Source organism: Brassica napus, chromosome C8 (genome assembly GCF_020379485.1).
Source record: "Brassica napus cultivar Da-Ae chromosome C8, Da-Ae, whole genome shotgun sequence".
NCBI classification, from domain to species: domain Eukaryota; kingdom Viridiplantae; phylum Streptophyta; class Magnoliopsida; order Brassicales; family Brassicaceae; genus Brassica; species Brassica napus.
In genome coordinates, this window is record NC_063451.1 from 26,241,021 (window position 1) to 26,259,027 (window position 18,007).

General features: G+C 41.8%; 1 protein-coding gene and 1 non-coding gene across 2 annotated transcripts; one reads left to right on the forward strand and one right to left on the reverse strand.

The window, feature by feature from the left end:
- The first annotated feature begins 235 nt into the window (after positions 1–235).
- LOC125592136 lies at positions 236–342 on the forward strand. Its single transcript, XR_007327985.1, has one exon. It is a non-coding gene; the product is annotated as a small nucleolar RNA R71 (small nucleolar RNA).
- A 3,365-nt stretch (positions 343–3,707) lies between these two features.
- LOC106453806 lies at positions 3,708–4,297 on the reverse strand. Its single transcript, XM_013896011.1, has 2 exons — positions 4,157–4,297; positions 3,708–4,109 (listed from the first exon to the last, which is right to left on the reverse strand). The coding sequence occupies exons 1-2, from the start codon at positions 4,295–4,297 to the stop codon at positions 3,708–3,710; spliced, it is 543 nt and encodes a 180-aa protein (XP_013751465.1).
- Positions 4,298–18,007: the final 13,710 nt, after the last annotated feature.

Consider the following 18,007-nt stretch of genomic DNA (forward strand, 5'->3'; position numbering starts at 1 on the left):
CATCTCAATCTTGGCATTCAGCTCATCTATCTTCTTGGATTCATAACCAACACCCTTCTGGCTGGTGTCAAACCTTGACTTGCGGTTTGCTTTGCTGGATGACAGGTTGTTCAGCAAGGTGTAAGCTTCTTCAACAGTCTTGGTCATGAAATCACCATTACTTGCTGTGTCCATGGCATCTTGACTCTCTTCATGAACTCCATTATAGAAAATGTTCAGCAAGCTCACATCAGTGTAACCATGGTGAGGGCAGTCCTGTGTGTACTCCTTGAAACGCTCCCAAGCCTCATGAAAGCTTTCTGAATCAAGCTGCTGAAAGCTTCCAATTCTGCTTCTCAGATATGTGGACCTTGACTTGGTGAAGAAATGCTGTAGAAAAGCAGCTCTTGTCTCTTCCCATGTAGTAAGAGATCCTGGAGGGATGGACTTTAACCATCTGATAGCTTTATCAGCTAAGGAAAACGGGAACAACCTGCATTTCAAAGCGCCTTGAGGAACTCCATTATGTCTGCTGGTGTCACAGACTCGCTCAAAATGCTCCAAGTGATACATCGGGTCCTCAGACGGGTTTCCATGAAACGGATTTTTCTCCACCAAATTAATGAGACCAGTCTTGATCTCAAAGTCTCTTCTCTCAATGGGAGGTGGGCGAATCCCAGAACGATCGGCATAGAATGCATCTGGTGTATCATAATGTGCAAGCGTCATCCTAGGCATGCCATAGTCTCCAGCCTGTTGTCTTGCAGCTACACCAGCCTGCTGATTATCACCAGCATTGTTGCCTTCTCGTTCATCTACAGGAATTGGATTTTGCGGGTTGTCCTGAAACTGGTCTTCTTGGTGTTCAGCCATTTCAACCTCTTCAGCGGACTCAAGTCTTTTCTTTTTCACTTGTCTCTCTAGGCGGCCGAGCTCTAACTCCAAAGGTATTAAATTCGATGATCCTTTGCTTCTAGTATGAAATCCGCTCATTCACCTGAAAACACAAACAGAAAGAGAAAGACAGAAACATTAGACAAAATAAAAATGCTATAGTCTTAAACTGATCATTAACTCTAGGGTGACCAAATGGTCCCCGGCAACGGCGCCAAAAACTTGATGTGTCGAGTTTTAACCCGATTATCTAACTGCAAGTGCACAGTAAAGTACGCAGTAGTAATGCGGGATCGAATCCACAGGGACCGATGATCACACGTAGAGTTGCAGACAAGTTAATAGCTACAGCGAACGAAGATATATTTTTGATGTTTTTTTATTTAATTTTCTTTAGTGTCACAAAACATAAACAAGCTGTAAAAAGATGATTTAAACGATTTGAAAACTATTTTAAAACAAACGTTGGGCATTGGGAATTCTCAGGGATTTCTTTTTAATCAAGATACAATTAATGGCAGACACAGGGATATATTAAGAACCGTCTAGAACTCAAACACGATATTAGAATTAACCTACTTCCGTAGCGCTAATTCTCTATGTTATAGAAATCTCCACACTAACTTCCGCTGAGTTTCAATTTCTAAACAAGCATTAAGAACAGGTTCAATATGTTCACAAAGCGCAATAACATCAACTTCCGAGGGTTAAGGACACTTTGCTCATCTAAAGTATTTTCGGAAGTTCAAACAATCACTTTCGGTGCATCAAACAATCTGATATCATGAACTAAGTGATCAATTCAGTTCAAGCAGTAAGAAATCCATTAGATGAAGAACCAAAACGTAATCCCTTAGTCTACACACGTTTTATGAATCAAAACATCAAGAAATCCCCTATGAGAACCCCTAAACCCAACTAGATGACTACTCACACATAACTAAGCAAGAACAACACGATTTTGATGAAGAAAACATGATAAGATTGTATTAAAACAGAGTAAAGGTTCAGAAGATCTTCTCCAAATGGTTTTGAGATGAACTCCTTTACAAATCTTCACAAATCACACAAAACAAGTTACAAAACTCTCAAATCTCTCTCAAGAACTTGTAAATCTCCTTCTTGGTCGTCTCTGGTCTTTTCTGAGTCCCAAAAGTCGAGTCCTTTTTTCCATTATTGAGGGGAGTGGGTAAAAAGGAGTGAAAAGCTCGTTGGTGCGTGTGGAGCCCGTAGAGCGTGGGATCGGTCGATCCACATGGACCGGATCGGTCGATCTAGTGCATGAAACCGTTGCGACAAGTTCTGCTTAGCTCTGGATCGGTCGATCCACAGACAATGGATCGGTCGATCTATGTCCTGTGCGATCAATACTTCTCATTCGGTCCATTGTTCGGTCCATCTTGCTTCTGAATAAATCCCGAATGCGTTCTTTTCTTGCAAGCTATCTAGTAACATGCATATTACACTTAAGAACACCAAAACGCATCAAATAGACCAAAACATTAATTAAAACCGACCATTTAATTGCTCCAAAACGAGTTTAAAACCGTTAAAAACACGGAATATCAACTATTTCCCTCCACATCAAAGCTAAGCCTCCACTTTTTCTGGTTGGCTCCACAATATGTAGATCATGATAGCCCAGATGCCCAACCACATTCTCCAAATATTTTCTTCCATTCTTGGTCTCATTGAGGAATATTATCTCCGGGAAATACTAACCACGTATTTCCCTTAGATGTCGAACTGTAGGGATATTCCCCACCCCTGACAGTTCCAACTCAATATTCTCATTGAGATTTCAAAGGGTTGGTATTAACCATCAACCCTTCTTTCAAAAGTTATCCACTTGCACCAGCCTTTTTCAAAGTAGAGTGAGTTGGGACATAGTCTGTCACTTGGACAGAGTGAGCTGTCACATGGACAGAATGAGTATGTTCACCTTCTGAGTGAGCACCAGAGCTGGAGGATACTCTACCGAGTCTGTGAAAGACGCTTGGAGCCTCCAAACGCTCTGAGATTGGCCTCTTCCTTTGCTTTTTTGAGGTTCGTTCATCACTGGAAGAGTCTTCTGTCATCCCGATGGCTTATTCTTCTTCTTTTTTGCTGACTTGACTCACGTGAGATAACGATCTCAGGGGGTGGTGAGAGGTCTCCCAGCCTAGCAAAGACAGAGGACATTCCTTCTTCTGTGGCTCGCACCTTAGAAAGCACTAGATCAGTTTTTTTTTTCCTTCTGACGATCCTCTTCTTCCTTTTTTTCTTTACTTCCAGTACCTAGTTCGCTCGAGTGAGGTGAGGAGCCTAATCTTTGGAAAACCGTTGGTGAAACAGTCAAATTCCTGGAGGAAAAGCCTGCTGATCGGTCTTCCTCAGAAGCCTTTTTCTCATGAGATTTCGTTTTTCGGAGGGAGGATTGAATAGAGTCCCCCACACTGTTGGAACTGCCGCCTTCTGTTGCTTTAGCAGCTTCAGGAGTCTCCTTCTTCCTCCAGACAAGTTCTTGTGTCGAGTTGCTCTTCTTAGCATAACCTCAAGGTCGATGGGGAGAAACTCTTGATGTTCTTCTTTTTGGGGTCCTTGTGGGGTCTCTTGATGTTCTGCGACCCAAAGATGGAGTCTTTTTCTTTTCCTTCCACCATGACTGCTTTGCCTTTGTCTTTTTCACTTGCCTAAGAGTGGGAGTTTCTCATTCTACTTGGTCCCTCTTCTAGAGCCACTGCTTGGTCTTTAGCATGTATCCTCAGAGGGAAAATGTTGCGGTCATGCGTCAACCTTTTACAGGTAAAGCAGACTTTGAAGAGTTTTTCATACTCAAGCTTAGTGGAGATTGCTTATCCCGTCTTGAAATTTGCAGTATTTCGAAACTGAAGAGGAGCATCAGCCTTAATCCAAGCGTGTGCTCTAACATATTCCACTGAGTCTGAGTTTTTTGCATGAAGCTCAACTTTATCCACTTTTCCCAATGGTGAGATGAGTCCTTCAACAGCTTGCTTCTTGAGGAGGTGAATCGGAATACCACATATCCTTATCCAGAAGGGAATGAGGTTGAGGAAGTCTGGCCCTGGGCTTGGTGTCCACTGATCCATGGAGACGATCCAGCCATTAACAAACCACAGACCCCTTTCCAAGACAAATCTGAGGTCTCTATCACACTGGAAGATGAACTGCGCCCTGTTGTCTCCAACTCCACGACCTTTAACTCGGTCCTCAAGACCCCAAATCGGGGGTAATGCCTTCACAAGTCCCCCACCTTATGGACTGTCGGGTTGGGACACCTTACAACGACGCTCATAGTATTTTCTTCAATAAGGTCATTGTTTTCTAGATCTGGGATGTCCACCGGTTCTCCTTCGCCGAGAAGATTACGCTCCTTCAACTCCTTCATTAAGGACATCTCTTTCTTCTTCTTCGGTCGATACATCCTTGTATGCAGAGGCGTTTATAGAGCAGGAAACCACACAGGTTTAATGAGAACTTCGCACCGATTTATGGAGGAAGTTAGTGAGCTAGATTTATCGAATAGAGTAGATCTGGAGAGATTGTCGAGTTGTTAGGAGAGACTGAACCTTCACTTCGAAACACTTTCTCCCTATGAGCATCGACACCGTGATGAAAAATGAGCAGAGAAGGATCAAAGATCCACTCTGAATGAAGCTAGGTGAGTAGATATTGATCTAGGGAAGTCGCCGTCTCAGAGAGAAAACCCTAGCCATTTTTTTCCATTAATATCAACGACCTATACCATGTTGACTGGTTACCATATATTATTCCTCAAAATATATTGAACACATTTAATGCCGTGTGGTCATTGCATACATAACCTATAATTTGGGTAACACTGTAACAGTAACCACTAACCAGTCAACACGTTGTTTGTTTTCACTGAAACCAGTCCACACGTTTTAAATAATAAAACAAGCGCATAAAACAGCCAATCAGACATGACACGATTTTTCTGAATCGTTTTTTTTTTTGTTTTTAACTTAACTCTAAATTGATTTTTTTTTTAAATCTGTCTAAAACATACAAAAACCGATCAAAGTGTTCATTTAAACAACCATCTTCTATAAAATTCTATAAAACGCGTAGCAGACGTCTAACGATTTTTGTAACATTAGAAAATATTGTGTGTTTTGGGTTTGCTTTTATCTGTTGGATTGGATTTTCTGCAAAGTGAACATAACTTGACAAGTTAACATTATTGATTCCAACTAATTAATGAATGAAAAGTTCATTATACATATTTATACTGTAGAATTTAAGATAATATCTCTGTCGAAAAGTATTATGTTAGCCGTGTTCGTTTCTTAGCCGCAAGACGAAGCGGCAGCGACCAAAAATTAAACGGGAATCATGTCAACACACAACACCCATGACCGCAGCGGCAATTAACAACACGCAACACCGATGACGCAGGGGCAGTAGAAGGGACGCTGAAAATTCTAGCGGCACCGGCGTCAAGTTTTTTGTGTCTCCGGAATTGGCGGTTACTTTAGCTTCAGATTCTATTATTTTGATCATCACCACCGTGCTTTTTCTTGCCGCAGCGGGAGCGTCTTGCGGTTAACAAACGAACACGGCTGTTAACTTTTAGGCGAAAGTCGAAAACCTCATGGTCAAGTTGAAGTCAACGCAGCCAACAAAATAAATCCAAAATTAAATGAACGCATACTCTCTTGGGGGGTTCGTGTTGGACTGCATATTTCGTTGGACCAGAGTGTTCCAAAATGAAATACCAAAAGTATTTTTATAGTTGTATTTCTAATTATAAATTACTCAACATTCAACAAAAAGGAACATGTTCAAAACGAAAGGTCGATAATTGGAGGGGGTAAGAGGAACCAGACACCAATTGAGAAAATTACAATGTCTCTCCTTACTTTAAACTATAGTTTTATCAGCATTACGTGCGGATTGTATATCATAAATTTTTATTTTTAAAATTCTACTTAGAATTGGAGAGCTTGTTAAAGAAAAAAAAAATCAAAATTTGAATGTTTAAATGCTTGTTGGAGATGTTGTTAACTAAGATGAGTCCAAGATCTATTGTAGCTGAGAACATTTATGTAGATGCAAAGATCAGATGGACGTTCTGATACAGACGCAAGTACAGCAGCGAATGAAACAGAGTCTACAACAGAGAAGTGTACGTGCGGATGAACAAGTCAAGATGAAGATTGCGACTTGAAGAATGGATTGCGGATCAAGGCTAAGTTGATACAAAGATTTCTTGGGGAGCAAGCTTGAAGAGATTCACTGTTGGGGTCAAAAATGGTTACGAAGAAGATAACGTCCAAATCCTCGAAGAAGAAAAACGTAGAAAAATTCTTCGACAAATATATTTTCGAAATAGATTCTTCTTTACGAAAAACCTTTGCGGAAGAAACGCAAATCATCGGACAAGAGCTCGAGAAGGATCGTTACGCAGCGACCAAACGCGTGCTCCGCTCGGTCGCTACGTAGCGACCGAGTTCGAGCCAAAGCTCAGTCGCTACATAGCGACCAAACGCCCATTCCGCTCGGTCGATACGACATCAGTCCATGCATTCTCGTCTACCCTTCGATGCTATCTCTCGAATACCGTAGCGAACCCATCTCACGTTCCCCGCCATTTCTAAGTTATCAATCAAACTTTACTGTAAAAACCGCGGAAAGTTCATTCTTTATCGAAAGAAGCCGTAATAAACGCTTCGAGTCGAGAGACGGCCCAAATGGACCTAAGACACGACTCGTGGCCCAACTTACGATTTCTTAACCAACAGCCCGTAAACCGCATGTCGGTTTACGCTTGGTCCGCAAGGGAAGATAAATGTCAAGTTTCCGCGGATAAATACGAAATTTTGAAGATAATTACGAAGATCGGAAAAAATGGAATATCTCCATTTTTATGCTATGGCGGCTTAAGGGCAGAAGAGGAAAGGCGTAAACCGACCTTGGAGTCAGTATATAAGGGGTCCTAGGCGAGAGACATGGAGGAGGACTTTTTCAGAGAAAACTTAGCACTTAGAGCAATTAGGCATATTTCCGTTTTTGTTATCCGAGCTGTGACTCAACTAGGTCATTGTCGTCTTAGGGTTTTAGAACTAGAAATCTCGCCGACAGCTCTCGTAGCCCAGGCTCTTACATTGTTGTAACGCTCAAGCGCGAATTCGGAATAAGATCTACTTTGCTCTCTTTTCGATTTCTTATACTTTATCGTTGTCATTATTGTGTTCTGATTGCTTGGCGTGTGGTATTAGCAGATATCCGGGACCTCTGGGAAATTAGGTTTTTCCTAGTTTCCTTATTTAAACGGAAATCGACAGTGCGAATTTCGGTTCCCACATTCACCTTAGAGAAGGGAGATCTCAAAATGGAAGTTTTCTAAAAGACTTTGGAGAGGTTTTAGGGAACTTGCCATATTTGGGTAGATAGGGAATATTGGGTACATAGGCGTGGATAGCCGACTTGGCTGTATTGTATATATAGTCACATTCGACATGTGGATTAGGGTTGGCGAGAGAATTGTATTCTTAGCATAAGAGTGGAGTTCACTAAGCTTGGAAGCGAGTGAATAACACTAAGGGCTAAGGGGTAGAGGTCCTAGAGATCGTGTATTCGATCTTAGGACGTGTGAGGCTAGGGGAGCAAGTCAAGAAGGGTCTTGATCTTGTTCGAGTTTTGTTTAAAGAGATACTTGTAAGTTCGCTTTAAAAGAATACTAGTAATAACACATATCTTTGTAGAGATATTCTCTGATGTACTATGTGCTTCACTCTGTGAGTTAGTTATTGCATTTACAAGTGGTATCAGAGTAGTCACCCGTCCGATTATATAACATGTGAGATCCTACGGAAGAAATGGAGAACTATCATGAGCTAGTGTCAAGCACAAGGGTGATGTTGGATGGATCCAACTACGGAATTTGGAAGTCACGAATGAGGTCTATCATTCGAGGGATTGATGCCATGGCGTGGAAATTTGTGACAACTGGATGGTCAGAACCAAAGGCTAAGGACGAGAATGGTGTTGAATCCAACAAAGAAGAGGAACTTTGGACCGAGACAGAACTCAAAATGGCAAAGTACAACTCCAGAGCACTTTCGGCCATACACGCCAGTGTTACAAAGAAACACTTTGAGCTGATTCAAGGATGTGAGACCGCCAAGGAAGCATGGGAAATACTGCAAACTCACTTCGAAGGAACGTCAAAAGTGAAGAGCTCACGACTGGATTATCTAGCATCCAAGTTTGAAAATCTCAAAATGGGAGAAAGTGAATCAGTTGAAGAATTCAGCTCACAGCTCAGTGGCATAGCTCAGGAATCCTTGGTATTGGGAAAGAAATATAAGGATAAGAAGCTGGTCAAGAAGTTTCTAAGGTGTCTACCATCTAAGTACACCGCATACAAGGCAGCTATGTCAGTTTAACTGAACACAGATGAGATAAGCTTTGATGAAGTAGTAGGGAAGCTGAGAGCACATGAAATGGAAATTGACGGAGGAAAGAAAGGAAAGGGAGTTGCACTAGTATCACAAGAGTCAGATGACAGAGAAGATGACAATGATCCAGTAAGTATGCTTGTTAGGCGATTTGACAGAGTCCTTCGTAGAGCTGAATCAGGTCAGAGAAGAGGAAGTACATCACAACGTGCTGCAGAAGGTGAGAAACGAACATCTGAGTCAGAAAAGAATGATCATAAAGCGGAGATTCAGTGTCATGAGTGCAAGGGGTATAGACATTACAAAACTGATTGTTCAACTGTTCGAAGGAGAGAAATCAAGTGCTACAAGTGCAAAAGAATTGGACACACTCAGCTGGAATGTGTCAACGATCAGAAGAGGAGACGTGAAAAATCTATGATCGGAATTGATGAGATAGACTCAGAAGAAGACAGTGATGAAGAGGAGCTGGCTAACTTCGTAGCATTCATTGGCATCAAAGAGTTTGTGGAAGGAGAAACTGATACTGATGATGATCAGTCAAGTGCAGATGGTGATGATGGAATTAGCTATCAAGAACTGTGTCAGACGGTAGTACAGATTGGTAAGGAGAATCTATGTCTCAAAAAGGAGAAAAGCTGGCTAGAAGACACGGTGATAAACCTCAGGAAAAAACTTGATGATGAAAGAAAGAAGGAGGCAAGTACCTCAAATCTGAAAAAGGAGAATGTACGACTTGCTGTTCATATTGAGGTACTAGAGAAACGAGTGAAAGACGAGAAGGCTCGATGATCAGACTTAAATGCCAAGCTGGAACATCATTACAAAACTGTCAGAATGCTCACTGGGTCAAGGAACTTGATAAAATCTTAAGTCTGGGAAGACAGGTTCAGACTTCTCGAGGTCTAGGATACACTGGGTATGAAAAGAGTGATACAGAACCCATCAAATTTGTGCCAAGCTCCAACTCCACAGGGAGAACAACAACTGAAGGTACTACCTCAAAGACTGGTGCTGAGAAAGTTAAGAATCTCCAGAAGGTGGGACGATCAGAGATTTAGCAGGAGAGAGGATGTTACTACTGTGGAAAACCGGGTCACATCAAGAAGAAATGCTATCACTTTCAGGAAAAAGTAAATCAGTTTCTGAGACAAGGAAGGTACTGGTGGAATGGCTCACGAAATCAAGTCTGGGTCAGAAAATCTGACTTAGGACGAACAACAGTGAACTCAACTAAACGATCTAATCACAGAGGTCCAAGATGCAGCATGACACTTGTATCAGAAGCAGTGGCATTGATATCCAAGTATGAAAATCCATGGTACTTCGACAGTGGTTGCTCTCGTCATATGACAGGAACACGCAAGAATCTCAGAGAGATAAAGCCGTTGAAAGGAGGTAGAGTCACATTTGGAGATGAAAGCCAAGGAGAAATCAAAGGCAAGGGAATGACTGTTGAAACCAAACCACCTCTGAAGGATGTGTTCTTAGTCAAGGGATTAAAATCAAACCTAATCAGCATCAGTCAATTGTGCGATGAAGGGTTGATAGTTCACTTTACAAAGAGAGAGTGCAAAGCCATGGATAAGGAAAGCAGAGTCACGCTCCATAGAGTACGATTTGCTAACAATTGCTATGTATGGCAGAGTGCACAACAGTGCTTTGTTGCACATGATGAAACAAGTCTGTGGCATCAAAGACTTGGTCACATGAACATGAGGCATATGACCAACATCATCAGAAAAGGTGCAGTCAGAGGCATTCCTCAACTGGAGGAAACAGAGAAGACTGTATGCGGACCGTGCAATCAAGGAAAGCTGGTCAAAGTTCAACACAAGATGATTCAAGATATTCAGTCAAACTATATGCTTGAAATGGTACACATGGATCTCATGGGTCCTATGCAGATAGAGAGCATAGCAGGGAAGAGGTATGTTCTAGTTCTGGTTGATGACTACTCAAGGTTTACATGGGTCAGATTCATTCGTGAAAAGTCTGATACACTGGAAAGATTCAAGATCTGGGCTCTTCAAGTTACAAATGGGAAGAGACGACTGAAGCAGATTCGCAGTGATCATGAGGGAGAATTCCAGAATGAAGCCATGAGTAATTTCTGTGGACAGCACGGAATAGTTCAACAATTTGCTGTCCCTAGAACTCCTCAACAAAATGGAGTAGTAGAAAGGAAGAACCGCATACTTCAGAGTCTACAACTTGAGGTTCGTGATGATCATGAAGTCAGTAAATTTTGTGTTCGATGATGTCACAGCAGTGGAATGGGAAAACGATGAGGAACAGAAGAAATCTACGCCAACAGATGCATCAAAGGACCCATCAACTGAATCAATGAATGACACAACAACTTCCTCAGAACTGACTCAGGAGACAATCACTCCAAACATTCACAAAAATCACTCATCTAGCGATCTCATTGGGAATGTGAATGAAGGGAGAAGAACAACAGGTATGAAGATCAACTTCAGAAATGGTGCATTCAACATGCTTTGTCTCAAACATTGAACCAAAAGATCACACCAAAGCACTTTCGGATGAGTTCTGGATTCAAGCCATGCAGGAGGAAATAGAGCAGTTCATCAGAAATGATGTGTGGGAGTTGGTGGAGAAGTCATCTGATGGTCACATAGTTGGGACTAAGTGGATCTTCAAGAACAAGATTGATGAGAATGGAGTTGTGGTCAGAAACAAAGCAAGATTAGTGGCTCAGGGGTATTCGCAAATCGAGGGAGTTGATTTTGAAGAAACATTCGCTCCAGTGGCTAGATTGGAGTCTATCAGATTGTTCATTGGAATGACATGCATCATGAACTTCACAATTAACCAAATGGATGTCAAAAGTGCATTTCTGAATGGGATACTGTCTGAAGAAGTATATGTGCATCAACCAAAGGGTTTTGAAGACGCAACTAATCCTGAGTACGTATACAAACTCAACAAAGCTCTATACATGTTGAAGCAAGCACCTCGAGCATGGTATGAAAGGTTGACCAACTTTCTGGTTGACAAAGGTTACATCAGAGGAAGTGTTGATAAAACACTATTTGTGCTGAAGAACAAAACAAGAATGTTGGTGGTTCAGATCTATGTTGATGACATCATTTTTGGAGGAACATCTAAACAACTTGTAGATGGTTTCACTCGAGACATGATCAAAGAGTTTGAGATGAGCATGGTGGGAGAGTTGAAATATTTCCTCGGGTTACAAATACAGCAGACAGAGGAAGGTGTGTTCATCTCACAAAGTACCTATGCAAAAGCACTACTGAAGAGATTTCAACTAGATCATTGTAAGGAGGCACAAACTCCGATGAGCTCGACAAACAAGAGTTGCAAAGATGAGGAGGGTGAACCAGTAGACACGAAGCTGTACATAGGAATGATCGGGAGCTTACTATACCTTACAGCTAGTTGACCAGATCTAAGTCTGAGCGTGGGGATATGTGCTAGGTATCAGGAAAAACCAAAGAAGTCTCATCAGGAGGCAACTAAGAGAATCATTCGATATGTCAAAGGCACGACTAACCTTGGGATCTACTACTCAAAGGGATCAAATGGAAATCTTGCTGGATACTGCGATGCAGATTGGGCAGGAAGTGTAGACGACATAAAGAGTACCAGTGGAGGATGTTTCTTTCTCGGAAACAACATGATTGCCTAGTTAAGCAAGAAGCAGAACTCTGTATCATTGTCTATCGCAGAGGCGGAGTACATTGCTATAGGGAGTTGTTGCACATATCTGATGTGGATGAAGCAAATGTCTACTGACTATGGCATGGATATTGGATCATTTCTGGTCTACTGTGACAACAAGAGTGCAATTGACATATCAAAGAATCTGGTGCAACACTCAAGAACCAAGCACATTGACATTCGACATCACTTTATCAGGGAACTAGTCGATGAACAACAGGTAGTGATTGAACACGTTATCACAAAATTACAACTAGCTGATCTTTTCACTAAACCTTTAGATCTTAACCGTTTTGTTACTCTTCGAAACTCCATTGGGGTTTGTGAGATGTAACAAGTTTGTGAAAGTGTACATGGGATAACAGAAGAGCTGATGCAGAGGCACCAAAAGTTCAGATTTTGTCTTACATCAGAAGCGAGTAGTGGAAAAGAGCTGCCAAATATGCCGTCATAATCTCAAAAAGTACAGGTTTCGCATCGAGAGAGCAATCAAGTAACAAGGGGAAGAAGATGTTTTATGTCTCCCATCATCAAAAAGGGAGCACAAGAAAACTCTTACAAAAGAAAAGAGAAAAAGAAAAAGAAAAGACAAGAAAAAAAAGAAGAAGAAAAGAAGTAACAATTCCCAGCTCTTTCATGACGAATAAAGGTTGAAAACTGAGTCAGGACATGATAAAGGCATATTTGTGCGAAAGCTAGACATGAAATAAGTATGCTGATCAGATGATGATCTAGTAGAGCAGAAGAGTGCATATGTAGCAGAAGCTATGTCATCCTCTGGATCACTCGACGAACAGTTGTCAAACGGGAAAAGGTAAAACAAAAAGTTTGAGTACTTAAAAATTAAAAATTAACCTGTGTGACACATGTTCTATCATTGCTTGCTTGTTTAATGTACTAATGGTTCATTTGCCTAAGTGGTTGTGTCAGCAAAAGTCATTGAGTAAATGTTACCAATCTATGTCATCGAGTGTCACAGTGGAACAGTGAAGATTCAGTCCGATCAAGTCATAAGTGGGCAATACGTGTCGACATCAGAGAAAAGGGAAGAGAGATCGTGTGAGCCTAAATGGAAGATTTCAAATTTTTGAAATTTGAAAAACTTCCATTTTGGAGAGAGTGGGAAATATGGCGAATATCCCAAAAAGGTCATGGGGTAATGCACCAAAAAGGAAATGATCATGGGGTAATGCACCAAAAAGGAAATGATTACCCCTTGATAAACCCTAGACGCCAACTTTTTTCTCTCACAATTCTCTTTGCTTAAAGGTCCCAAAATAAAGAAAAACTCTCTCTCTCTCTCTCTCTCTCTCAAGAAATCATGTCGATGAACAAGAACACCTCCGCCGCCGGAAAATCCTCAAACCCACCACTGCTGAGTCTTGTTGATTATTCCGATGATGAAGAACAGACGACTCCACAGAGAAGTCAAACATCCCAGTCTAGATCTGATGTGTTCAGAACTGCAACTGAGCACCTCAACACAGAATCAGACGCTGACTTAGATCCAGCAGAGCCTCACATCGAGGATGAACAGATGACAGAGAAACAAGAACATGCAGAACCAATCATCGAACCAACTCAGGTTGAGACTCCCGCTGAGAACGACTCGGAAAAAGGAGATGAGTCAGAGAAGACTGAGTCAGAAGACGTTGAAGAAGTTGAAGAAGTTGATGTTGAGGATGTGGAGCTGTTGATCAACATAAAAAAGCAGGCCAAAAGCAAGAAAAGGAAGGCTCCAACATCGATTCAAAGAAACAACCCTGTGAGAAAGACAGCGAGAAAGTCTACCTCATCTGTCGCGGAGACTCAGATAGCTGCACCACCAATTATGGCAGAAGGATCTTCAACAAGGGTAACAAGGAAATCAGTGAACGCAGATCTTGTAGCTGAACAGAGGTATGAGAGTTTCTCCTCTAGAGAAATCATACCAGAAAGATCGGTTGATTTGAATGCTGAAGATACCTGGGGATCTCTTGATATCATCAAGAAAGATCGCCTAGAGAGAACTGTCTCAGGTCTGGTTGGGTACATTCCAGAAATTGTGAAGAAGTTCTATGCTGCACTACCTGGAGAAATTACCAGAGCATCCAAGGAGAGGGTAGAAGTAACTGTTCAAGGCCGTAGGTTTGAATTCTCTCCAACCAAGATCAATGAGTACGTAAGTCTCATGCCTCTATCGGAAGAAGAAGTAAAAGCTGATGAGGCGGCTGATGAACTCACAATTGATGATTTGGCAGAATTCCTAACAGAAGGCACATTGAGTCTCAGGAATCTTACAACGCGATATCTGTCTCCGTGTAAGGCTGCGCTTGTGATCCTCTCAGTATACAACTAGGTGCCATCCTCTCACAAGAATGTTGTATCAGCTGATCGTGCTCGACTCATCTACAAGATGTTTCACGAAATAAGAGTTGATGTTGGAGAGATGTTCTATGCTCAGATCCTGAATCTAGCAGTGCTTCAGAAAGAGGGAGGAAAGAAAGATACGCGCTGGCTGATTCTTCCTCGCACAATCTTTGGGGTCCTTCAAACTCATTCGAAGTTGGAGAGAAAGCCAAGGGAGAAACTTTCTCCTGTAATCCCATACAAGAAGGATGCTCGTCTGGGGGAGATTTATCTCAAGAATCAAGAGGAAGAACGAGAAGCTGCAAAGAAGGCTCAGAGGCAGGCTAAGAAGAAAGGGAAAAATGCATCAACATCAATGGCAGCACCTTCTTCTAGACCAACCCCAAGCACACCTCGATCTGAGAGGACTGCTCCTTCTGGGTATGTGCCACCGAGACAGTGTTGGAGTCAAAAACGGTTACGACAAAGTTAACATTCAAAACGTCCGAAGAAGAAAACGAGAACTTTCTTCGACAATTACTTTTTCGAAATAGATTCTTTCTTACGAAAAATTTGCGGAGGAAACACGAGACTTCGGACAAGAGCTCAAAAAAGGTCGCTACGTAGCGACCGAGCTCTTCCGAAACGTCGATACGACATTAGTCCATGCATTCTCGTCTACCCTTCGATGCTATCTCCCGAAGACCGTAGCGAACCCATTTCATGTTTCCCGCCATTCTAAGTCATCAATCAAACTATACGGTAAAAACCACGGAAAGTTCATTCTTTATCGAAAGAAGCCGTAATAAACGCTTCGAGTCAGAAGACGGCCCAAAGGGACCTAGGACATGACTCGAGGCCCAAATTACGATTTCTTAACCAATAGCCCGTAAGCCGCATGACGGTTTACACTTGGTTCGCAAGGAAAGATAAATGTCAAGTTTCCGCGGATAAATACGAAATTTTGAAGATAATTACGAAGATCGGAAAAAATGAAATATCTCCATTTTTTGGCTATGACGGCTTAAGGGCAGAAGAGGAAAAGCGTAAACCGACCTAGGAGCCAGTATATAAGGAGTCCTAGGCGAGAGGCTTGGAGAGGGATTTTTCGGAGCAAACTTAGCACTTAGAGCAATTAGGCAACTTTCGAAATTAGTCCATGCATTCTCGTCTACCCTTCGATGCTATCTCCCGAAGACCGTAGCGAACCCATTTCATGTTTCCCGCCATTCTAAGTCATCAATCAAACTATACGGTAAAAACCACGGAAAGTTCATTCTTTATCGAAAGAAACCGTAATAAACGCTTCGAGTCAGAAGACGGCCCAAAGGGACCTAGGACATGACTCGAGGCCCAACTTACGATTTCTTAACCAATAGCCCGTAAGCCGCATGACGGTTTACACTTGGTTCGCAAGGAAAGATAAATGTCAAGTTTCCGCGGATAAATACGAAATTTTGAAGATAATTACGAAGATCGGAAAAAATGAAATATCTCCATTTTTATGCTATGACAGCTTAAGGGCAGAAGAGGAAAAGCGTAAACCGACCTAGGAGCCAGTATATAACGTCGATACGACATTAGTCCATGCATTCTCGTCTACCCTTCGATGCTATCTCCCGAAGACCATAGCGAATCCATTTCATGTTTCCCGCCATTCTAAGTCATCAATCAAACTATACGGTAAAAACCACGGAAAGTTCATTCTTTATCGAAAGAAGCCGTAATAAACGCTTCGAGTCAGAAGACGGCCCAAAGGGACCTAGGACATGACTCGAGGCCCAACTTACGATTTCTTAACCAATAGCCCGTAAGCCGCATGACGGTTTACACTTGGTTCGCAAGGAAAGTAAAATGTCAAGTTTCCGCGGATAAATACGAAATTTTGAAGATAATTACGAAGATCGGAAAAAATGAAATATCTCCATTTTTATGCTATGACGGCTTAAGGGCAGAAGAGGAAAAGCGTAAACCGACCTAGGAGCCAGTATATAAGGAGTCCTAGGCGAGAGGCTTGGAGAGGGATTTTTCGGAGCAAACTTAGCACTTAGAGCAATTAGGCAACTTTCCGTTTTTGTTATTTCGAGTTGTGACTCAATTAGGTTTAGCCGTCTTAGGGTTGCTAGAACTAGGAATCTCGCCGACAGCTCTCGAGCCTAGGCTTATATCTCGTTGTAAACGCTGATACGCAAACTCGGAATAAGACTTCTCTTTGCTCTTTTTTTACGATTTTTATACTTCGTTGTTTTTATCTCGTGTTCTGATTGCTTGGCGTGTGGTATTAACAGATCTCCGGGACCTCTGGGAAATTAGGTTTTTCCTAGTTTCCTAATTTAAACGGAAATCGACAGTGCGAATTTCGGTTTCCACAGACAGTCTCCACGAGCTGCTGGAAAGCTCCAGATCATTCACCTCGGATCGATTGCAGCTCCAGGACAACCGATCAATGCTGAAGAGGCAAAGATGGCTCTAGAAACGGCCTCTGAAGCAATTCAACAGCTTGCAACCGCGATGCAGACTCTGACTAGCGTCGTGAGACAGATTGCAAGCATGTTGTTTCCAAGTAAGACTTTTATCTAATTATTTATTTACTCTGATCTTTATGAATTTTAACTATGTATGCTCTCAAGCAGGGGGAGAAGAAGAGACAGACAATCCGCAGCAGCAGGATGATCAGGGGAACTAGATTATGGGGGAGAAAATTTTTAGTTTTCTCGGTTTTTTATTATTGGGGAGTGAGAGATAAAACAATGTTCCTGGTTTTTTGTGTTTTGGTTTTATGTTTATCTCTAACTCTTGAACTCGCATGTTTTGAACCTTAATTTCAAGTTTTTTATGCACGTATTATTCATGATATATATGTTCGAATATGTGTGGTTGTTTGAGCGGATCTGTGCAGGTACTTGAGAGACATCCAAAGCTAAAAGGGGGAGATTGTAGATGCAAAGATCAGATGGACGTTCTGATATAGACGCAAGTACAGCAGCGAATGGAGCAGAGTCTGCAACAGAGAAGTGTACGTGCGGATGAACAAGTCAAGATGAAGATTGCGACTAGAAGAATGGATTGCGGATCAAGGCTAAGTTGATACGAATATTTCTTGGGGATCAAGCTTGAAGAGATTCACCTTGGAGAAGGGAGATCTCACGATGGAAGTTTTCTAAAAGACTTTGGAGAGGTTTTAGGGAACTTGCCATATTTGGGTAGATAGGGAATATTGGGTAGATAGGCGTGGATAGCCGACTTGGTTGTATTGTATATATAGTCACATTCGACCTGTGGATTAGGGTTGGCGAGAGAATTGTATTCTTAGCATAAGAGTGGAGTTCACTAAGCTTGGAAACGAGTGAATAACACTAAGGGCTAAGGAGTAGAGGTCCTAGAGATCTTGTATTCGGTCTTAGGACGTGTGAGGCTAGGGGAACAAGTCAAGAAGGATCTTGATCTTGTTCGAATTCTGTTTAAAGAGATACTTGTAAGTTCGATTTAAAAAAATACTAGTAATAACACATATCTTTGTAGAGATATTCTCTGGTGTATTCTGTGCTTTACTCTGTGAGTTAGTTTTTGCATTTACAATTTAATGTCTATTGAATGTGCGAGTTAGCCGAATCGGCATTGTATTCCTGCTACCCAGTCCCCTTAGCTTAGTTTGGCTGATGGGGTTTCTTTAT

Excerpts from the sequence above, each read along its gene's own strand:
- LOC106453806 (XM_013896011.1), bottom strand. The coding sequence starts at position 4,297 with ATGTATCGACCGAAGAAGAAGAAAGAGATGTCCTTAATGAAGGAGTTG. Across the intron at positions 4,110-4,156 it reads AAAATACTATGAGCGTCGTT|GCATTACCCCCGATTTGGGG; the intron begins GTAAGGTGTCCC and ends GGACTTGTGAAG.